The sequence below is a fragment of the Bidens hawaiensis genome, unplaced genomic scaffold (assembly GCF_021521415.1).
Source record: "Bidens hawaiensis isolate Kalapana, Puna unplaced genomic scaffold, B.hawaiensis_p1.1 tig00003540_1, whole genome shotgun sequence".
NCBI classification, from domain to species: Eukaryota; Viridiplantae; Streptophyta; class Magnoliopsida; order Asterales; family Asteraceae; genus Bidens; species Bidens hawaiensis.
In genome coordinates, this window is record NW_027491200.1 from 173,195 (window position 1) to 197,804 (window position 24,610).

The window sequence follows — 24,610 nt, forward strand, 5'->3', positions numbered from 1 at the left end:
AGATTACCGAGATCGAAACTGGCTAGAGATGAATTTCAGTCTTATTTGTCTCTGGAGTATGGTATTAATTTTACATTGGGCACGAATAAATGGTTATGAAAAAAGGTTGAAGGGTATGTAAATGAGTTTATGGTAAAACCTTGAGGTGGGACTTAACTAGATGGCATAATTTTTGGTTGAATGGATACCTATTAATGTTAATTGCTTTGCCTAATGGCTTTTGTTATATCACATTCCTACTAAAAAGACACTATTTTCAAAGGGCATAAACATAGGTGATGATACATGCGTGTTTTGTGAGTTGCATACAAAATCATCAGATCATCTTATGGTTCATTGTCGAGTAGCCAAGTGGCTTTAGTCAATTGTTTATAGTTGTGTGAAATTACATGTTTTTTTAGCAATGTTGATACTATGACTTGGTGATGGATGTTTATGAGTTTCCACGTAAACATAAGAGTAATAAAGTCGTACAAGCTATTTCGATGGTTACATGTATTTGATTTGGTATGTTAGAAATGATCGTATCTTAAAAATAAAGCAATCATGGTGGACAATTTGGTATATGAAATCAAAACTACCTCTAATCTGTGGGTGAAACATCGGAGCAAGAACTTGGCATTAGATTGGAAGAATTGGAGTAAGTTTAATTTTATCAACTTTCTTTTGTAAATTTGTTTCCTAGACTTGCTACTTTGGTTGCTTTCTTGTTCTTCTCTTATATGTTCGGGTCACTTTTTGCTTGCAAGTGTCATTTTTTTTTCTCTATTTAATATAATTTTGGTCATTTAAAAAAAAGGAAAAAAAACACTAAGGTAGGAGGAAAATGTTTCTATACGATTTTGATGAAAAAAGAGGACTTAAAATTCGAACTCCGAAACTACATTGATATTTTGAATCAAAATATAATATTTGCCAACTTGAACAAAGAAAGATTTTCATTTATGTTGAAACTAAATATCATATCGACTCTAGTAAGTTGTAATATTATTGGTGGAAACAAAGAAAGAATTTCATTTATGTTGTATCTTTAATTTGTTAGGCTAAATGTATCCGTGTTGTATATTTGTTATATTCTCTTCTTTAAACTTTCAATACTTTTTTACAATTTTATTTGACATATTATTACCATCTAATATTTGTTGTTATTTCAAGTCTCTCTTTAATATATCAAATAAAAAACGTTACAACTTATTTTTTTTCTTTCTTTTTGTGTTTTTTTGTTCTTTATGATAATAATTATAATATTTATCATTAAATGCGTTATAAAATGTATTTAAAAAATAATTATATAACGTCTTTATAAGAATAATAAAATGTTTTGTATATTTTCATCTTATCATACGTCTTTCAAGGACAAAAAATCACTAGAATATTTTTTTGTTAGGTTTGGGCGCGTAAGATAAATGTGACATGACATGAGAAATGAATCAACGTGTTAATCAATTCGTATGTTGTTAATCTCTTTTATTGATTGAAAAATGTGATTTTTATAAAAAAAGGTAAGCCATCCCTGAAAATTATTTTTTAAACACACTTAAATAGAAAAAATAGTCTTATTAATTAAAGAAATGTTTTTTTTTGCATAAACAAATATTTTGGTTATTTTTAAAAACTATAAAAGCTGTTTTATAACATGCAAAAAATAAAAAATAATAAAAAATAAAAGAAAAACTCTTTAAAGTATACTATCTTTAAATAATAATGATAATAAAAAATAACAAAATGACAAAAGAAAAACAAAAATATTTTAATCGTATTAATGTAAAACTTTAGGGAGATGCTATGTTTAGTAAAACTGAATGGGAGATGTGTACGTTTAGCAGCACTCATCTTTAATACAAGTTAGTATTAGTTACCTATCACAAAAAAACAAATGCTAAGAGATGCTTTTTAGGCCACCCATAGTGGGCGGCGAATCTGGGCGACAAGCAGCGACGAAAGGTGAGAACACTGCCCCCCCGTGGCGATTTTAGGAGATGCTTTTTACCCGTTTCGATTTTAAGGGGGGGGGGAGGTATTTATCGCCGTTGTGGTTTAGAAAATAATAATATGATAATAAACATGACCGTTGAACGGTCAAACTAAAAAAAAAAAGCGAAAACAAAATTAATTTAAACGATATATATATACATACACCCCTTCTTCTCCAAACTCATATTCATTTCATACACTACACATAACCAAATTCTTCAAAAATACAACAAAAAATTAATCCTAGAAACAACCCGAACCAACCGAACCACCCATTCCCCTCTTTCAGTCAATTCCATGGTTCGCAAAACCAACCGAACGTAAACATGCAATGGAACCCGAACACCCGAAACCAATCGAACCAAAATTTTCCGTTTGCTTTTACCGACCCGAACCTAAACATGTATGCCAACTACCTCATGCCAGTGTTCGGGTCTACCCAACAAGAGCTGGAGCCGGTGACGGTGCCGGAGACTCAGACGACACGGGCCTCCGGTTCAATCAAGTCGGCCTGTAAAAACGAAAAAGAACAACCGGGTGAGCCGATGGCGCAACGTGATCCATACAAGCAATGGACCGAGGAGGAGGAGGATGAAGTTGCCCTCGCAAGGGCTTGGATCGTCGTTTCGGAGGATCTGACATTAGTAAGTTTTTTAATATTATCTTATTTATATAACTTTATTTAGTGTTTATTAAAAATATATACTAATTGTGACAAATAATTTTAATTTGTAGCTAACTTTCAAGCCGTCGGGTTATTTTGGAGGAAAGTATTTGAAGCTTGGCTCTCGCTAATGGGTAAACCCGAAGACTACCGGGGTAAAGAAGCGGTTCAAGCCCACTGGAAGGACCTTAGTTCCGATTGCCAAAAATATTGTCGGGATATACAACCACTTGCGTGGGTCCGGTTGGAGTAGCGGCAAAACGACGCCGACATCCAATTCAAAGCGTTAAGCGACTTTCTATCTCAAGGGCACACCGAATGGCGGATCGGGAAAGCGTTCAAGCATCTAAAATGTTGGGGAAAAATAAGGCTATGCGCGAAATGGAATGGGGCACCCACCTTCAGGTCGCTCGACGAGCCGGCTTATCATCCCGACCTTCAAAAAGTCGAGGACATCGTCGTCGACAAATCTGAGCACACAGAACACACCATCTGATGCTCGTAACTTTAACCTCGTTGACGAAAACGACACAGCTAATTTAGATGACGACGACCAAGTATATGAGTTGGCTCTGTTAAGGCGTTTAATATTATGAGGACAAAGTATGGAGGATTTGAGAAAGTTGGGGCTACAAAAGACGATTGTAAAAATTTCAAACAGAGTTTAACTTGTTATATTGGGGAGTATGATGCGGAAATGGTTGTACAAAGATTAAGTGGGAAGAAAAACTGGTGGGATGGTTATTCGTTTGAGTATACTGTTAATACTAATGGTGAATTAGATCATTTGTTTTGGGCGGATGAAATTTCAAAGAAAAATTATTTGGATTTTGGTGATATTATATCATTTGATGCCACATTCAAGACCAACAAGTATGTCAATTTAATAGATTTGTTTTTTATTTGTTTTTAATTATTTTTTACATATTTTTTAAATTCGTTTCCTATAAATTTGTTTTTACAGGTACATATGGTTTTTGTACCATTTATTGCCATTGATAATCACTGTCGTCATCTTACAGTTGGTGCTGCGTTATTATCATCTGAATCTATTCAATCTTATTCATGACTTTTGAAAGTTTTTCTTGATTCTTTCGGTATTGCCCCAAAGGTAGTTGTTACTGATCAAGATCTAGCAATGAAGCAAGCAATCTCCTTAGTTTTACCAATCTCGTTAAATCGGTTATGTATGTGGCACATTATGAAAAAACTTGCTGATAAGGTAACATTTAATGTATTCAAAGAACTATGCATATGTGTTCAGAACGTATTAGAATGTCTAAACATATTAGCATCCATCACTATTTGATAGCTGCATATTTTTTAAATGTGTTAGAACGTTTAAGGACGTATAAACATATTAGTATGTTTTAGTATATTTAGGTCATATTTGTATTCGTGTTAGAACGATTTAGAACGTGTAAAACAAACTAGCATGCATCAGTGTGTTTTAAGTGTGTATTTTTAACGTATAAGAACGTGTTATATCCGTCCATATTTTTAACGTACAAGAACGTTTTTTACTAAAGTTGACCTTATTACCAAATTTAATTTTTGTTACATCAAGTTGGTGCTGCCCTTTGTACAATGAAGATTTCAAACGTAAAATATGTGACATTGTTTGGATGGATGCAATTTCTCAATCCGAATTCGAAACTCAATGGGAACTTATAATGAAGGAATATGATATTGAAACCAATAAATGGTTGTGTGACATGTTTGAAATGAGATATGATTGGATTCCTGCTTATTATATGGATGAACCGTTGTCTGGTCTTATGAGAACTACATCGAGATCAGAAAGTGAAAATCATTTTTATTGTCAAGTTTCTAACTCACAGTTATCACTAGTTGAGTTCTTTAGTCATTTTGATCGTTGTATGGAGATCCAAAGGCACAATGGTAGGAAAAATGATCATGATACAAGGTACACGCATCCAGATCTGGTTAGTGAAAACCCTTTTGAGAAGGAAGCAGAACTGATGTATACAATGGCTATTTTTAATGATTTCCAAGATGAAATGTATCATATCAGAAGCGGTGTTGCATGTTTGAAATTAACTGAAGAAGAAGATTTTGTGAGGTTTTCAATATTTGACTTTAATGCATATGTTCCAGGCTGTTTGGAGGTATGAATTAGTTAAAGATTCTATTTTTTTTACTAGAACATTGTAGAACGTTTTAAAACATTTTTTGTAAGTTTATTTGATTTTTGACAGAATTTTTTAAAGTATTTTAATATATTTTTGTGTGTCAGGTTTTGTTTAAGAAGGAAGGTGAGGAAGGAATTGATTCGACGATTTCATGCGGATGAAAAAGATTCGAACATTATGGATTATTGTGTCGTCACAGCCTTTATATTTTAAATTTGTTTAAAGTTACCAGATTTCCAAAGAAATACATGGTGGATCGTTGGAAGAGAGATGCTGGTGTTAATCCTAGAACTGCTCCAGTTTCAACTTTTGGTAACGATAAATATTTAAAAGTCAAAGTGATCTCAAGGGAAATAACATTGGCTGGTGAATATCTCATAAATAGCTATGCAACTAATGTTGATGAACTAACTAAAGTCAGGGATCAAATGAATATAATGATCAAACAAGCAGATGAGACAAGATATAAAAGAACTCATTTATCAAGAAGGGATAGGTTTGCTGCTATTCTAGGGTATGATCAACCATCAGAGGTGACTGTCCGTGTGCCTAGTGGTATAAAAAATAAGGGTTGCGGGTCACATAAACAGATTAAATCTCAGAAAGAGATTGCTATAAGTCGGTCTGGATATAAATATAGGAAATGCAAAGTTTGTCATAAACAGGGTCATAACAGTCGAACTTGTCCTCAATTTCAAGAAGAATAGTTTTAAGCGTTATTGTTTTGTTTATATTTCTTCTTTTTTTACACTTTTTATGTTTTATATTTCATGGAACGTGCAAGTTGCATACTGGAACGTATAAGAACATTAAATAGACTAATACTAAACATATTTTATATTAAATCCGATTGAAAAAGGAGGTTACAAAAGAGAATCACATCAAACCTATTCACAAACTTATTTTATTCCACCACACCACGACACCAAACCACACCATCACCACACGACCACACCAGCAGTCACCAGGAAACCCTAGTTGTTGTCGAGGATCTCTTCGGACCTTTCACGCTTTACTCTTTTATTCACCGTCACTTTGTGAGTTGCTCTCTCTAGCACATCTTGAAGCTGACCATAGTATGAAGCTTGCTTTTTCAGGTAGGTTATTGCCTCTGTCTTGAACGTGCTATCTGGTTGCTTCAGAACTTCTTGGTGAAGAGCATTGGTTTTTGTTGCTTCATCTGTCATACACCTCTTTGTATCTTCAACTACTCGTAGCCGATTGCAGTCTCTTTCAAGCTCCATGTTGATTCTTGCTCGGAAAATGTTTTTAACAGTAACATTCCCAGAATCCATTTTTTTTCAATTTTTGTTGTGTGTTTGTGGGATGCGTTTGCTCTCTTTTTATAGACATTTTTTGATTTTTAGGTTGGTGAATGAAGTTATTACAATATTTACTTAACATGTTGAACTAAGTATAATTATATATAGGCATATTAACATTTTAGTAGGCATGATTGCATTGCCATTTTTTTCAAAGTGAGTAGTTGAAAGTATTAATGAAATTTGTAATTTCTTTTTTCTTTCTATTTTAATTGGTTGGAGATTTAACATATATCATAATTAAACTAAAATCTGATGAAAATTTTTTAATTATATGTAGTTGTCATTTCAGTATGGTTATTTTTATGACCAATCTTTAAATACTTTGGTGTTAGAACGTATGAGAACGTTTGATAATGTATTAGAACGTGTAAGTGTTTGTCATAGCTGTCAGATTTTTTAAATTATTAAATTACAAAATATTCATTTTTTCCCAATAATTTATTTCACTGTAGTTTTTTTTGTCTTTATGTATCTTTATTTTATCTATTTAATTACAACCACACCTTTCATCTCACCACACAAAACTCAATACAACAAGATATGGATTCCTCATCTTCATCATCTTCTTCATCAGCTAAGGATTTGTTGTTGAAACAGATTCAAGCGCAAATCCTTAAAGATACAAAGAATTGGGCTGCTTTACAACATGAGTTTATCATCACCGCTGGTGTAAACATGGATATGAGGGATGAAATAACAACGTTGCTAGCAAACATGCCTGGTAGTACTATTAACTATTTGTGTGATTTGTTTTTGATTGACACGGGTTAAAAGGAAGTTGATGAGTTGAAAGAGTTGTATAAGGTGATAAAACTTCTGAACTGCTCTATTGAATTGAAGACCGAGTTTCTTAAATCTATCATGTAATAAACTGATTTTTAGGCAGTGTGTTCTAATTACCCAATAATTGTTGCCTGTTTTTTTTATATGTTTTATGTGGTTTTGATAACATTCTATGCGTTTTATGTTATTTGGTATTTTTATGTTTTATTTTTTTGATGAATAACTCTATGTTATCTTATAATCAATTAAGCAAAAATAAGATACGTTAACTAGAACGTATAAGCAAAATCTAATTAAACTCCATCATATTTTCATACAAGGTCTGTTAACTTGAACATACAAGCAAAATGTATCCATCAAAAATAAGTTATGTTAACTAGAACGTATAAGTAAAATAGAATAATTTTATGTTATCTTATTAACAATTAAGCAAAAATAAGATATGTTAACTAGACGTATAAGCAAAATCTAATTAAACTCCATCATATTTCCATACAAGGTCTGTTAACTTGAACGTACAAGCAAAATGTAACTAGAAAGTATTAGCAAAATAAAGGTCATTTCCATACGAACATAATAAAGGTCAGTTTTTAATTATCTTGCCTCTCATCAATTTTAGCAGTTAAAATTTTGTTACTGAACAGTTTTTTCTCAGGTAATGCATCATATTCCTTTGCCAATCTAACTAAATCTGATTTGGCTTTTTTTATATCAGATAGTAACACCTTTGACAAGTATTTTATCCTCAAATCGTTTAGTTTTCGTTTTTGCCTTGGACACTCTTTATAAAATCCGTATGTCCACTGATACTTCCCATTGTAAGTTTCCATGTGTCTTATAGTGAAGACGCCACAATCGAGTTCGTTGTTTTTTGTTCTCCAATCCATCTGCAGCCTCTTGATCTCTGATATCTCCAACCTCGGCGCAATTGGGTGCTTCTTTCTCGATAAGTACATGCAAAAAAATCCCTCAGCAGGCAATCAACGTATTAATTTTTTTTATATATATTATTTAAATCAGTTTTACAGAATGTTTAAATATTTACCAGTTTTACTGGGACACCATTATATCTTACTTCCAAAGCTTTTTTTGTAACATCTGCTTTTTCTTGAGCTGATTTAAAGCGAGTAGTTTTTGATATATCGTCGTTAGCCATGTTGTCAATCAGCTCAATTGTACCTATTTTCAAATTGGAAACAACCACATAAAAATGGTATTCATAAAGTACTGGCACAACAAACAGTGTACCTGGTTCGAGTGACTTGAATTTATGCAAAGCCATTATCTTGTCAAGGTTGTCTGTGAAAATTTCTAGTATTTTATATTCGCTAACGTTAGCTCCATTCAAATAGTAATCACTTGGCTTCATGTATAAAAAATTAAATTTGATATAATTATTATGTGTATACATTTTTTGTTAACGTATAAATAAAGGTGTAATACTTACTATAAGCGTTGATGTAGCAAAAAATATTAACGTGTAAGGCCCCCAACCTAGTAGCCCTACTTTAGCGTTGGATTTAGTCATAAACACAGTTCTACAAATCAGAGTTTATTAAAACTTTCGCGGAAACGTTAACTCAAATCATTCATTACAAAACATTTAATCTTTTCTTTAAAACCATGATAATAAACATCATATTTAAAACACCATTTCTTTCATCTTCAGATGCCAGCCGCTCAATCCGTGCCATGTGCCAACCTCATGCTAGCTCTGTAATCATATTCACCTGCGTGCATACTAAAAGTCAGCTACGCTAAGTGAGTTCTAGTTAATCAGGCGACATACAATACATATACGTATCTTACATACATACATATCTTAACCTTGTATAAATATCCATAAGAGGAACGTCACATAATATCTATTAAAAGAACCATGGCTATTGCCCATGCTATATATATATATATATTTCATAGAAGGACGCTCTGTATAAATTCTCCATAGAAGGACGCTCTATATACTTCCATAGAAAGAACATCCTATATATTTTCATAGAAAGAACACTATGCTTTCCATTAAAGGAACACTATGCTTTCCATTAAAGGAACACTCAATATATATTATCCGTTGAAGGAACTATGTACATAATTTATTATTTAATATTGATATAAGGAGACAATCACTATACTTGGCGATACATGCAATATCCGAAGATCGTTCACGTACAGACAAGCAATCACCTTTACATTACATACAATATTCAAATCTATATTTATAACATGACAGTACGTGCAATATCCGAAGATCGTTCACGTACCGACAAGCCGTAATCTTTACATTACACACAATATTCATATCTATTTAATTAACCTGACAGTACGTGCAATATCTGAATATCGTTCACGTACTGACAAGCTTTCATTCTCATTCAAGACATATATAGATAACATATAAATCATACATGGCATACACTTACCAATTTAGGGTAAGTGTATTAACTATCACATTGAGTATGCACACAGCCCCGAAAACATAACAAGGAATTGGGCTAGAAACTCACCTGAACTCGGTTACATTCACTGTTGATGGTTACTCCTTCCGAGAGGTGTGTACGACTAACTATATAACAATTACACGTAACGATTAACTATCACTACCCATATCACGTTTCTAGTATAACAATAGCCCACAACGAACGGGGGTCCAGGGGCAGCGGGGTTCTAGGGGCGGCAGTCCCTAGCGGGGTCCAAGGGGCAGAGCCCCTGGCTGGGGTTAAGCTGCCAGGTCAGCTTGGAAAAAATTTATTTCTATTAACTCTCTTAACACATTTTCCATTAGGATTTTAATATTATTATTCGCTAACTAAATCTTTATAACGAATTAAGCCTGATTCGTGGTCTAATTCGCTATTCTGGTTCGTTATCTCATCATAACTTGATTCGCCATCTGGTTCGTTATCCTCACATAATGAATTGGCAAGTAACGAATCACCTGATTCGTTACTCGATTCGTTATGCTAATTCGTTGTCTGATCATCATCTGATTCGTTACCTTAGCTTAACGAATGAGCATATAACGAATTACCAGATTCGTTATCCTATCTAACGAATGGATAGATAACGAACTAAGAGCTCATTCGTTATCAAGTCTCACGAATTGGGTCCCATTCGTTATGAACGCGTAACGAATTGGCCAATCATAACAAATCATCCCTGTTCTTATCCAGACTTTAACTTAGGGTCAAAGTCAAAATCGTCAAGAACACCCAACAGTCAAACTATATTAGATCTGCGATTAAACCTTCATTTCTTAACGAAAAATCATGATTTAGGTATCATTGGAATCGTCTAAGCAGCGCATACAAACCCTAACCACTAAATCGTTCAACACATCGGGTTTATAGGGTGCGATTTATGTATATACATACGGGTTTTTCATACTCACGATTAACCTATCAATCTGTAATCAATTTCAGTAAGTTTAGCCTCTTTGGATTCATTTTTACCATACTAAAACAGATCTATGATTTCTAGACTAAATCCGAACATAAACGAACAAGTTCTCGATATAAACGTACCGTAAACGAGTCGAACTACAAACACGAGCTGGTCTTTGATGTTGTTTTGGTTCTTCACGAAGATCTAGAACCAACGGGTTCGGGTATCCACCTTCGAGTCTTGGCTCGGGTTATAGGATGGTGTTTGTGTGTGTTTATCAAGGTGTAGGCTATGGTGTAGATTTGGATAAAAATGGAAAGGTTTAGGGTTTAAGGGGTATTTATACTCCCTTAAGCCCATGGATCTAAGGCCCATCTTTCCTTTTTGGTCCATCTTTAATTCTATTAACCAAGCCTGCCACCCCTTAAGCTTTATTATCATATTATCATATCATCCCACTAACTCAAATAATTCACCCGACGCAGGTATAACATTAAATATTATTCTGGAATTTTCGGGATGTTACATAACGGGGATAATTTTTCATCTCTCTTCTTCTCTTCATGATTCAACAACTCTGTGTAAATGTCCATAACACCAGCCAAGATGTATATATCTGAACAAAAGCATTCAAACACAAATTTGAAAGCAGTGACGAATTTTGACTTGTAAGTCACTTCAAATTTATGTTCATCAGAAAGATCACCAATAACATATCGTGAAACAATCCGCTCATCTATTGTTATTTTTTCAGTCATTCCAATTTCTCGGTTCAGATAAGATGATTTCAAAGCCGGTGCTAGTCTTTTTTCTCTTTCTTCTCGATGTAGTTTATCTATTTTAGGATAACTTTCAGCTGGAGTAGGAGATGTAGCAACAAGGGGGAATTTTTTTGATTTAGATTCAGGAGTTCTAAATTCTGTTGAATGATTGAAAAACAGAGTTTTCATTATCACTGAATCCAAATCATCACTGTCGTATTCATAATTTTCTTCAACATTAACATCAACCAGCCCTATAATACGACTAAGTTATAATATACATTTTTTTGTTTGTGTGTGTTTTTCTGATTGTATATATAAAAATTTTTAATACCTTGAGTAGAGTTGTTGATACTTTCTTTGTCACAAATTTCTGCATTTAATTCTTTCACTTCTGTAACTACATACCATTTTTTGTTAGTATATTTTTTAAATAATATTTTAAAACAACAGGTTTTTTAATTAATTACCTCGAACGGGCTCTTCCGTTTGTCTTTCAGCGTTTTCTTATGTTGATGTAGTTGTATTCTCAAAATCAAGGGTATCATTACCTACTTTCTCATTTCCTTCAATACAGTTTTTCAAAATTTTGAATTTACCTTGACTATATCTCTTTTCTTCATTCACTTCTTCAATTTTTTGTCACTGCAAATTTTTTTTATAAGTTTTATTACTTTAAATGTAATATAATCAATAGTTTTTTTAAAAAAGTTACCTTGAATTATATCAGTTGTTTGTCTTATACCATCGTCATCCTCACATCCTTTGTCAGCTACATCAGTCAATGGATTTTTTTCTGCAATTGAATTTTTTTTAATTAGAACGTATTGGAAAGTATTTAGCATTTTTCTTTGATAAAAAATTAAATTAAAATTAGGTTATGATCTTAGAACGTATCAGAATGTTTTACCACCTTTTATTTTTTTTTGTTATTTTCTTGAAATTCTCTTCCAATTCCTTTTTGCTCATGGCATCAACAATCTCAACGTCCTTTACTACTTCTTTTGTTAAGCTTTTTGGATTCTCATGGACTTGGCTAACATCTTCTTTGCTCACATTATCTGTGTCATTTACATACATATTAAATAAAAAAATTTTAAATGCAGAGGGATAGAACGTATAAGAACGTATAAAGGGGATAGTATTTTTTACCTTGAATTACCCCTTGCTCCTTGGTTACTTCAACTTGTTTCTGAACATCTTTTTCTACCTCATTGGCTAAGGTTCTTGGATTCTCATTGTCTTGGATAACATTATGAACATCTTTGTCATTTAAAGTACCTAATAAATAAAAAAAATTAAACTGTAGAGATGTAGAACGTATAAAGCAGGTTTCTTTCCATCATCTTTTTTTTTTTCATTTACACACTTAATATAAAAATAAACTACATGACTGAAATTTGATCTCTTAAATGCACCATTTGCTCTTAAACAATTCTTTTTATTGATAAATATAACTGATATTGTGTTTAAGTCAAAAAAGTATTGCATTTTACCTTCAAAAAGGTTGAATATGTATTTTCGGGTAAGGTTTGATGTTTTATAACCTTTCCGAGCATACTTAGATTTTTGTGTCTAAGTTTATCAATTTCGAGCATGCTTTGAAGTATTTAACATTTTTCGGGTAGAGTTCATAATTTTACTTGAAATTTAACTTTCCAAGCAAGCTTGATATTTGTTTATGTTTGAATGATGTTTCCTAGCAAGCTTTTATATAGTTAGGACTTTCGAGCATACTTTGATGATTTGTTTGAAAGTACATCTGTTTCTAGCAAACTAGTTGATATGATTGATTGCACTGTTCAGTAACAAGCTTTGATAATTTCTACACTTTCTAGCAAACTTAGCTATTTATAAGTCAGTCTAGCAAGATTTGTGATTAGATGCGATCTTCTAGCAAGCTTTAGTGATTGTTTGTGTCTTACATTTAAGATCCATAAGCAACATTTATGTTTGTATCTGATTCCGCCGTTTACAAACAGTTTTCTTACCCAAAATAGCAACCGTCATTAACCCTCTTATCGACACATTTATTGTGTGGGTTGTGAAATTAATTGTGAGTGTGAGTGATTATTCGGGACCGACAAGTATACGTATAAATAAAAAAAATAAACTATAGAAATGTAGAACGTATAATAACGTACACGTATAAAAAAGTACAAAGGAGCAGAACGTATAAGAATGTATAAAGAAGATGGTATTTTTTACCTTGAATTACCCCTTGCCCCTTGGTTACTTCAACTTGATTCTCAACATCATTTGATACCTCATCTTTTTCATTTTAAAATACCTTATAAATAAAAAATAATTAAATTGTAGAAATGTAGAACGTATAAAGCAGGTTTCTTACCATCATCTTTTTCTTTTTCATTTGTTACATTGCCTTGATTCTGAACATCTTTCTCAAGGTCAAGGCTCATATTTTTGGTGCTCACATCATCTTTGTCATTTACACACATAATAAATATAAAATTTTTGAGCATAACGTATAAGAAAGTATACGTATAAGAAAGTACAAACGAACAGAACATATACGAACGTATAAAGAAGATGGTATTTTTTACCTTGAATTTCCCCTTGCCCCTTGGTTACTTCAACTTGATTATGAACATCATTTTCTACCTCATTGTCTTGGCTCACATCATCTTTTTGATATTATTACATAATATATAAAAACAATTAAAATGTAAAGGTCTAAAACGTATTCAAACGTACTAGAATGTATTAGAACGTACTAGTTTTACCTTCATTGTCTTCCTTGTTAGCATACCATGATTCCACACCTGAGTTGTTTTGATTTATTGAAAGATCAACTGCTGCAACTACAATTTTATACAGGGATGTTGGTTAGGTATTGTATTATACAAATTAAATTAAAAAAATGGTGTTTACCTAATTCATTTAGACCTCCTCCTTCAGATTGAGATCCAAATGATGTTTCTTTTAAACAACCTTTTTGATAGAATTTAGCTTCCCAAGCACAACACTTATCAAATAACCATAAGTTTGTTCTATGTTTTTCTTTACCTCTCTTTACCAACTCATTGATTTCAGAGACAATTTTATCAAATTCCTCTAACTTGTTGTCCATTTCTTTATTCCAATTCTACAATAAATATTTTTGTTAATATTTTTACAAAAAAATTGTTTTGTATGTTTAGAACTGTTACCTCTTCCTCTTTGGTGAAACGTTCTTATGGCAGATATGCAGACAATCCAGACAACTCTGGTTGGGTATTGTAGTAGTCTATTATTTCTTGAGTTGTTGTTCCTATAGGCATCTAGAAATAATCTTCATAATTTTTTTCATTTTGTTCTTTTTCTTTGGCAGTTTCATTTTGTTCTTTTTCATTATCCTTGCCATCACTTGTGTTCAACATACCATTATCCTCTTCAGTCACATTTTACCCCCTTTTTGAACACTGCTTGTTGCATGTTCACTTACTTGATCATTTTTTATTTCTTTTTCATTGTAAGCTCCAGTGATTATCAGAACCTTAACTTTTTTAGTTGGTTCAATGTTTGAAGGACTATCGTTCACTATTTTTGGTTTTTTCAATGATAAAATTATGTAGCATCAGAGTAATATTTTTAACATTATAAAGTTATAGTTACTTACCACGATCAATTTAAACTATTTCATTCTCGTTTGCAGCAACAGTGTTCATCATAGCATTATCCACCTCAGTCACATTTTTTTGCACTAATTGAACATGGCTTGTTCTATGTTCACTCACTTTTTCATTGCAAGATGCAGTGATCATCAGAACCTTACCCTTTTCAGTTGGTTCAATATTTGAAGGACCATGATTCACTGTTTAGGTATTTTCAAAGATTAAATTATTATAGCATTAGTAGTCATATTTTTAAAATTAGAAAGCTATAGTTACTTACTTGAGTCTTCGTTGTCCTCCTCGGTATAAGTTAATGGACCATTATTATACACGTAGCTATCCATGCTCACAAGAGTTGCTGTGGTAATGTAGCTAATTGTTGGTGTTCTGATTGGCTTCTCAAATGCTCCATGACGTTTTCGATACTCGTGTGTGTAAATCACTGCAAGCAATGTTGTCGGACCATTGAATTGTTCTTGTTTTCCATTTTCTTTTATACCTTTCCAGTCATTTTATGATCTCTTAAAATTATGATTCATGTAGCTACACCAATTCATATTTGAGATTTTTGAAAAGTCATCAATCGATGTGACGAACATTAAATTGACTGTTGTAGATTTTGTTATCAACCCAATGCATGTGTTGAACAACACAAGGAAATTCAGTTTAAACTCATCTCTTTTTCCATTTTGTTTTTTCATTCTATCCAAGACGTTTTGAATACTTATCCTTGAATGTTCCAATTGATTTATAAACATGTCCGCACAAATGCTTGAGCCCTATCTTGGTCTGTTTTTTTCTACCACTGTTTCTTCACCAATTGGTATCCCAAAAGCCTCATGAACTAATTGTTGTATTATCTTAACAATATGGTTTCCCATATTTAATTCATTCAGATCAGGATCATAGTTCATAACCAACCAATATGCCAATCGACCAGGTATTGAGGTAATCTTCATTGTTAACAATGACCCGAATCCTATTTCTTCAATCCATTTTTTTCTTTTTCATTCATCACTTTAATTTCTTCAAAAATATTACCTGGTGCACACCTCATCCAAAGCTTTGTATCTATATATTCTTACAAAGGTTTTCTACAACGTGTTGTCTGAGGGTTTGGCCTTTTGGATTTTTTTCTTTGGTGTTTCAAAGTCTGAATCAGAATTGTGTAACTCGGCTTCTGATTTTCCTTTTTTTTTTCTTTTTATCTTGTTACTTGTGTTCCACCTTTTTCTTTTTGAATTTCAATGATTTGATTGTTGTTTCAAAGTCGGAGTCGGAATTTCATTTTTCGGCTTGTTTTGTTTTAACTTTCTTATTTGTAGGTTCGTGTTCCTTTTCCCCAGTTGATTCTGCATTTCTTTTTTTCTTTTCAACGTCTTCACTACAAAAAAATATGATTAGTGTTGTCAGAAACATTTTTTAATACGTTCTCATGATTTCAACCTCTATTATTCCAAGCTTAAAACACCTATGCATTTTTAAACGTTCTAACATGTTCTGTTAATAATTCAAATTTACCCACCCACTTTTTACTAAACAGAATTGAACATTAACACGTTCTGTTTCAAATCAAAAAAATCTTAGTAACAGCTTATGCTAATTTGTTTGTTATTACAAATCAAAACAACAAACAAATTCACACCTAATTCAATATACGTTCTAGGTTAACAAATTAGAAATGTATTACCTGATTTTTGTACGTTTTGATGTCTGTCGTTGATCGCTTTCGACCTTCATTCTTTATCCTTAACAAGAAGCTTAGTTGAATTAGGATTTCCGGCCGAGCTCGCATTCAACTCCATGGTGTTTCGAGGTACTCCCGTTTACTGCAAAAACATATTGACGAACGGAATTGGGGGTGTTTGAAAACTAATTTGGGGGAAACTGGAGAACTGATTCGCGGAGTGGGAGGTTAAACTGAAATATTATCTGGACGGAATTTCCATTTTGATAACCGGTATATTGTCAATTTCCATTTAATTACAACTTTGCCACCACGTTCTATTGTACGCTCCAGATCCTCTCGTACCTAATGTATGATAGTATATTAGTGTACATTAACCACCCCATATATATACCTATATAATAAAAGAGTGGATATTTAACAACCATTTTTTCTTCTTTTCATCAAATCTATTTAAATTGCCACATGACATTTTGACATTTTTTTTTATTTTTTCATTTTCATTAAAATACCTTTTTATCAAATCTTTTTAAATTACCACATGCCATTTTGGCATTTTTTTTTTATATTTTCCTTTTCATTAAAATACTTTACATCAAATCTCTTTAAATTGTCACATGACATTTTGGCATTTTTTTTCTTTTTATTAAAATATTTTTCATCAAATCTCTTTAAATTGCGATATGGTATTTTGCCAATTTTTTTTATTTTTCCTTTTCATTAGATTAAAATTCAATTCACATATAGCGGGTTATGTAAACAACCAGACTATGTCAAAAACAATTATATTTTTATCCTTCAGGCTTAAACCTAACAATTCTATATAATCCTCAACCCTAATTCTATAATGATTATACCCTAATTCAAAGTATAAATGCGATTAGACTATGCATATTCAGTTAACAATCGCCGTCTGCTTTTGCATTCGTCTTCTATATTGGAATCATAAGGTTTGTTGATTTCTTCCTTTTACATATGTTTCAATCGATATTCATCAACATGGGTATCGATTTATCGAATGCAACACAAAATTAAAACATCCATAGGAGATTCGTTGGTAAAAACATGGATTCCGATAAATTAACTATATCCTTTTAGTTCTTTGATTAAATCCAATTATGAAATGAGACTTCTCAAATTTTATAACTTTGGTTTGAAATTAAATAGTTCTATTCAAATTTCTATATAACTTTATACAACATGGCCTATATATATATAGTCTCCATGAAAGATTACCAATAGAAAACTTTAAAAGTTTTGTAACGTTTGTTAACTACTACAAAACACTAATGTCTATTATGTGTATATTATTAGTAATTTTATGATATTAACAAAAATGTTTGTAAATGTTTATATTATCATTTATTTATCGTTTTTGTTTTATTATTACCCTATGTACCACACGTGCTTTTTTTATTATATATTTTTTACTAACCCGTGTATCACGATATATATATATATAGACAATAATATGAAGATTTCCTTTTTTGGGGTTAATTTATATTTGCTTACCACTTTATCCAGATTTTGTATTATGTAATTGATTTTAAGCTAAAAGATGGAAGAAGGTTTAAAAGGTTAACGTTGTGAGAGCTTCACTGCCTCCATTTGCTTTCATTTCATATTCATTTCACGTTCACTGTGCTTATTATATATCGTTTGTTTAATTATATATTTCTCTTTATTATATATATCGTTTGTTTAATTATATATTTCTCTTTCCTTACTGAATGACCGTTATACACTTGCTTTACTGAGAATTGAAAAGAATTCTTATTTACACAATTTAATAAGTTTTTTTTGGGTGTTTTATCCTTTAATTGTGTTTTTACCAATACATAATTTTTTTTATATTTCACTAATCATTTATTCTTTTTATTCGTTTTTTCAGTTGTATTTTGATAAACAATTAATATGTTATTACAAGTTCCAGTTGTTTTCTAATTGAAATTGGAAATAAACCCCTAATAAAAGTAAATAAAAAACAAACCTTAAACAATCTTTATATATTTTCTTTGCTGGAATAGCCGTCGATGCTCGTCCAACACCACTAGTTAAGGTACTTTCCTAATTCACATATTTTAACACGATTTGAATACTAATTCACATGCCAATTATTGGCATCAAAATTAAACACTGAACATGTGAACGAAACCAGAGAGAATGCCAATTGCCAAACGAGTTATGGACCAACCATACTTTGAACAACAAATGGTGATTGGTAGAGGAGACCCAACGAACGGAATTCTGTTGGTGGGCATGACGGACGATGGTGCATGGAATTTGGATGGTCTCGCCATGTACGTTTATCGATTGAAGTTTTTTTATATGAGGGTTTTAATGTTTAAAAGACAATATTGTGCTCTCTCTCCCTCCCTCGAGTTTAACCACTAGGGGAGAGTGGGTGAGCTTGTTTTCGAAAGTTTACAGTTTCCCAGCTAAAAATCACCCGCTTGTTTACACTCACATTCATCAATAAGAGTATGAGTCATATAGGTATAGGTGATAGTCCTTGTGTGTGTTTGTGTGTGTGTGTGTGTTGTGGGGGGTGGGGTGTTATGCACATGTCCCTTGTATTTTTATACGTCGAAAAAGAGTTGATTAGAACTGCTAGTCAAAAAGATGTAGGGTATGTTTGGCAATGAGCTTTTAATAGCTTCAAGCTTTTATGAAAAAATTCATATTGAATAAAAAAACTTTGTTTGATTAAGGTAGCTTAAACCTTTTATGTTAATAGAAAAAGCTCCATATTTAACACTACTATTACTAGGTTTGAGACAAAGCTAGTTACAAGCTTTTACATTTGAATTTACAAGTTTGGTACTTGAACTTCTATCAACTTTTGTTAATTTACATAATAATTACATATTTAACCCTTATTCAAAACTAACTACCCCCACGACTTTTTTAGGGGCTGTAACTTTTTCACACATTAATAATTTTTTAAACAAATTACATCATAAAAACGAGCATTTTATTCTAATTAATTTGAGTATGATGTTGTTATACTTCTTTAACTTTAAAAAATTAACATACTACGTGATTATCGGTTAGGATGGGTAACAAGTCGAGTCAGGTGAGCTCGTGTGACATTCGTCATTTTTCAATTCGATTCGTTTTTGTCTTCGTATTGTAAACCGACCCGATTTGTATTCCGAACCCTTTTATATTATTAAAATGATAGATTTTATGTATCATAATCATTTCACGGTTGTTGGATCGTGATCGCACCTTTTACGGCCTTTAAAATGCTCATATAATGTTCAAAACACCTCGAAACGAACTGCGGGGACCAAATCTGCCAAACAACCAAAAATGGGAGACCAGCCCACCCCCAAGCATGCCGCGCCGCGCGGTCAGAGAGGAGGACACGGCCGCGCAACGCCTAGCCAAACCTGCAACAACTAGTTCGTTTTTGTTGTTATTTATCACATATTTGACCCTTGTTAACCAATAAGAAAGCTTGGAAATCTCTAAAACAACCTTATGGATAAACCTAACACCTTATCCTTCATAAAACAAAGACACACCACTCATTCCAACCTACTCTTTCACATCAAACTCTCTCAAACAAAGTCCTAAGCTTCAACCTTCAAGTTCCTTCTCGTTTGACTTCTAAGAGTCAAACAAGAATCATTCTTTGATTCTAACTAACTCCATATGATTAAAGCTTGTTCTTGCAGCATATATATAATATATACCCCTTTTTCCTTCGGTTGTCACATCTTCCGGTCATTGGTCGGTTGCGGTGGGATACCATAAGGCAAGGCTACATGGAGGACTATTATAGTCCTTGTTTATATATAATTCGTTTAAGCTTACTAATCTTGTTTAGTTTCTGTTTATTTTACTTTGTAAACTCATTTTTGTAAGTTCCATGGTATTGGGTATGTGGTCACCATTTTCGGTTTCATCCCGAGTCAAGATCCGAACCTAAACCGAACTTTTGTTTAATACTTTATTGTTAACATATTGTATGAAAGATTTGAGTATTATTATTTTTAAGTTTATCTTAATGAACTCTATGGTATTGGATATGTGGCAACCATCCTCAGTTTTATTCCGACTCAAGGACCGAACCAAAACGAACTCTTTTTTAAATGCTTTATATTTAAAATAATTTATTAATATGTTACAAGCAAGATTTGTGTATTATAATTTCTAGGTTCATTTTAATAAGTTCTATGGTATTGGGTATGTGGCAACCATCCTCGGTATTATTTCGAGTCAAGGAGCGAACCAACACCGAACTAAACCGAGTTCACTTGCTTAAGACACACTAGTGTGTGTTAAGCCATCGAATCTCACATCTTCTCTAAAACTATTTTATAAATTAATTTTAAATGTTTTCTTAAAGTACTTGGTATGTCGGATCCAACTTGATCTTATAACAAGCTTGGACTGATAAAACCGAACACTCGCTTAATAATGATGTTTAGAGTTTCTCCTTTAAAAGAACTTCTAACATTAGTCTAGTATTTGTTTTAAATAATTTATCTCATGATATTTATCACTTTGGAATGTTGGGTTCGGACTTGACAATATATCAAGACCCAAACCGACTAAACCAAACACTCGTTAAAATTCTTTTTTGGTATATCTAACAAGGGGTCGTGCACCATTGCATTAAACCAATACCCACATAATTACTTAACAAAGGTTAAGTAAAACTAATGAGTAGAATACTGAGACCAGATTTCGAGCAAGCTTTCTTTTCAAAAACCGTTACTTCAAGTTCTTAAATATTTACGCTTTAAATCTCAAACTTTGATTAATTATTTAACTTTTCATTTTATTTTACTTTAAAGTCTTTTAAGACCATCTTCTAAACCAAAACCCTTTTAACCTAGACCTCACTCGTTGAACTTATTATCCCGGTGTATCACAAACACCCCTTCAAGTTATTTATTTGACGTGAGTAATCACAATCCCCCTTTTATGCTTTTATACTTTTGGGTATGGCATGCATACCATATTCAAACTTACTTGTTTTATGCTCTCATTATCAAATCCACAAATCAACATTATGTGTTTGTACGAATACTTGCTCGATCTTTTTTTATGCCTCAATTTAATTATGTGCACGAGTGTTAATTTATGTTGTTGTTGGAACGCAATAAGTATGATCAAACGCACCCCTAACTACTTAGCCTTATGCAAGTAGCATAGGGCATCATTATCCGAGTATGTTGGTTGTTACCAATTAGAAAGGATCCTCATTCTCCAAGTATTTTGTTGTTACCAAATAGAAAGGAGCCACAGTTATTTGTTTTACATTTACAATGGCTAAAGTCTTAGAATCTCACCATGGAATGTAAAATTTGTAACGATTTCTGTTTTCTCTTGTGAGTAAGAACGTTTATGTATAATTGTTTATGGTTAATCTGTGATTATTGATGTTTAGTATTTCTGTGTGTTCAATTGGTTTAGGTTTACGTTGATCTGAACGATTAGTTACCAGTTGCTATAATAATTGATCGAAGGGTGGTTTGATTAGGTTGAATACGATAAAGCATATAATTGCCCGTAACTGAGTCACACTGGCAGGGACTGTTTGATAACCAGTGCCGTGTGTAAAGCGAATATTGATGCCTAAGGTTTTGTCTAGTTGATCAGTCTGTAGTTAACCGTTAATGATTAAACTGTTAGGTTGCATGAGATTACTGTAAGTTACCTAATTGAAGTCCCGGGTGTGATTTGCCTTTATTAATTGATTGAAACTTGTTTACTTGTTTGTTTCTTAATTCTAAATTCAAACTATTTTCTTGTGTGATCCGCACTAAAATCTGCTACTTCATAATATTGAACTTATTACACGATTTGCATTGACCACATACTCCTGGTTGATACGATACCTTACTTATCCTAGCTACTTAGGTTAATTAGGTTTTTGCATGACTCAAACGACGGCCATCAGCCGCCTTTGGTCGGAGTGAGTATAATTTTTGCTTTAGGGTCCTTATACGTGCTTTACATATACGTGTTGCCCTACTTGATTGTTCATTGTGCTTATTTACATATCTACTTGTGTACTTTATTTAATCTCATATATACGTATACACAAACACTCAAAACAGTCTAAGGTATCCTTACCTTACCTTTATTTAATCTCATATATACACATACACACACTCTCATAATAATCTAAGGTATCCTTACCTTACCGCAAAATCATTAGTTTTCTTATTGTGTTTTATGGATCACGAGCTTAACTTGGATCCCATTGTTTCAAATCTCCTTAAAGATTGTCACATATGAGACAACCACTTTAACTTGTCAAATGCAAGCGTTCCGGATGATTCCTTATATTTTGATGTTAAGACATAAAAGCCACAGTGATATGTGGACTAGTGTTTTTGACATCTTGTTGTATCTCAAATTTTATTGGTTGTTATTATCATGATTTGAGTCGCAAACATGAAAGACGCGGTGATACGTGCACATGTTTGACTCCACATTTTATCTCATTCTTATTTAAGATTTATCGCCGGGACATCAAGTCTTGGTGGTTCATGCACGATTTTCCCGCCTTTAAATCTTAAGACATTATTTACAAATTTCAAGGATTTAAACAAATTTTCCTATTATTTTGTCATATTAATCCTCAATCGCAAAATTCTCATTTATATAATTTTATTTTTCCATTATGATTAATTCTCATATGTTTTGATTTTACATAGTAAAGTTATTATTAATTTGATTTCAAACCACTATTCTCATAACAAGATTTTCTCTATGGTGATTTTTCTTCAATTTAAGTTAATATATTTCGAATTACCCCTAATGACTTTCAATATGCCATCTTTGTTCATTAAGACTTTTTATAAACAAAATTTTTATCATATGAATTTCATCGTGTCAAAGGTTTTATGATAAATTTTACCTTGATTTTTCAAGTAAAGTCCTATAATCTAAATTTTAAACTGTCTTTAAAGTCCTCATACAAGATTTCATAAAAAAATTATTTTTACAACAATCCCATTCAATTTGAACTATCATTTCATAATATTTATTATTTAAAATTTCTCACGACATTTTAATTACACTATATTATATAATACACAAAGTAGAAGTTTCATTACCCAAATTTATCCTCATAACAACTTTCATAATGAAATTTTTGGTTCATTATAAATTTTCACAAGTAAAATTTGCATTATACAATTTAACTCGTTTTAAATTTCCTATGATAGTTTTGACTTGATTTTTCAAGAAAATCAAAACTTTATAGCTTGTAATCGTCTTGAAATCTTCATGCAAAACCTCATAAAAATTCTATTTTTTTAGACAAAAATCGTTTATTTCGATTTCTCGATTCACAATGCCGGTCATTTTAACTTATCATGATATTTTCATTACACGATATTAAATAACGAACATGATAAAAATCTTCATTACGCAAATTTTTATTCCCAAAACAACTTTCATCATTCATATTGATACCGCGTAACAAATTTGACATTCAGTTCACTTATTTTAATTTCCTCATAAGCAAAATTTTATGTTGATCTTTATAAAAATCTATTTTGCTTCCTCTTTACAAACGGATTTATTTTTACAATAAACTTCAAAATACAAACCTTATTATCTTAGTTTCCCATGATATTTTCCACTACTTAATTTTAAGCATTTAAAGAACGATTTACGTTACGCGAGTTAGTTTATTTCAATTTTTCTCATAAATTATTTTACAACTTAAGCCGACCCGACGTAAAAATTGTTGTGATTTACAAGCTTGAATCTCAATATTTTTATAAAAACTTTACGTTTTAAACATTTGTAGGAACCTCCTAAATAACTTTCTTTAACTATTATAACAACCTTGTCACGAACATGAGTTTGCTAAAACGCTAACAATACGTGGTGGTTCACGAAAGTTCCGTGTTCACACAAAAAAAAATTAACGTGTAATTTTATTATCAAAAGTTTCATGAATGTTTAAATCATTATTTATAAATTACGATATTTTCCATTTAAAACTTATTATTAGTCAAAATTTCTCTATACGCAAGCAAAAGTTTCCAAACACCCGTAGTCCATCTCAAACTACCACCTTAAATCAAACCATCCTTCCACTTCAAAAGTTTTCCCACACAATCAAATCTTTCCTCAAGATGAACGAAACCTAAGATACCAAATTTATACCCTCACCAACTCAAACCCCATGCAAATCCAATATGTACAAAATCAACCCAACAAAAAGCCCTAAATACCGACACTTTTATGCATGAAAACATATCAAACGCACAACCCTAATACTTCGGAGAC

General features: G+C 32.0%; 1 protein-coding gene across 1 annotated transcript; it reads left to right on the top strand.

Annotated features, from left to right (window-relative positions):
* The first annotated feature begins 3,230 nt into the window (after positions 1–3,230).
* On the top strand, positions 3,231–4,952 carry LOC143623794 (protein FAR1-RELATED SEQUENCE 5-like). Its single transcript, XM_077094630.1, has 4 exons — positions 3,231–3,511; positions 3,603–3,659; positions 4,206–4,767; positions 4,896–4,952. Exons 1-4 carry the CDS (start codon positions 3,231–3,233, stop codon positions 4,950–4,952), a joined length of 957 nt encoding a protein of 318 aa, XP_076950745.1.
* Positions 4,953–24,610: the final 19,658 nt, after the last annotated feature.

Excerpts from the sequence above, each read along its gene's own strand:
- LOC143623794 (XM_077094630.1), top strand. The coding sequence starts at position 3,231 with ATGAGGACAAAGTATGGAGGATTTGAGAAAGTTGGGGCTACAAAAGAC. Across the intron at positions 3,512-3,602 it reads GCCACATTCAAGACCAACAA|GTACATATGGTTTTTGTACC; the intron begins GTATGTCAATTT and ends TTGTTTTTACAG. Across the intron at positions 3,660-4,205 it reads ATCACTGTCGTCATCTTACA|TTGGTGCTGCCCTTTGTACA; the intron begins GTTGGTGCTGCG and ends TGTTACATCAAG.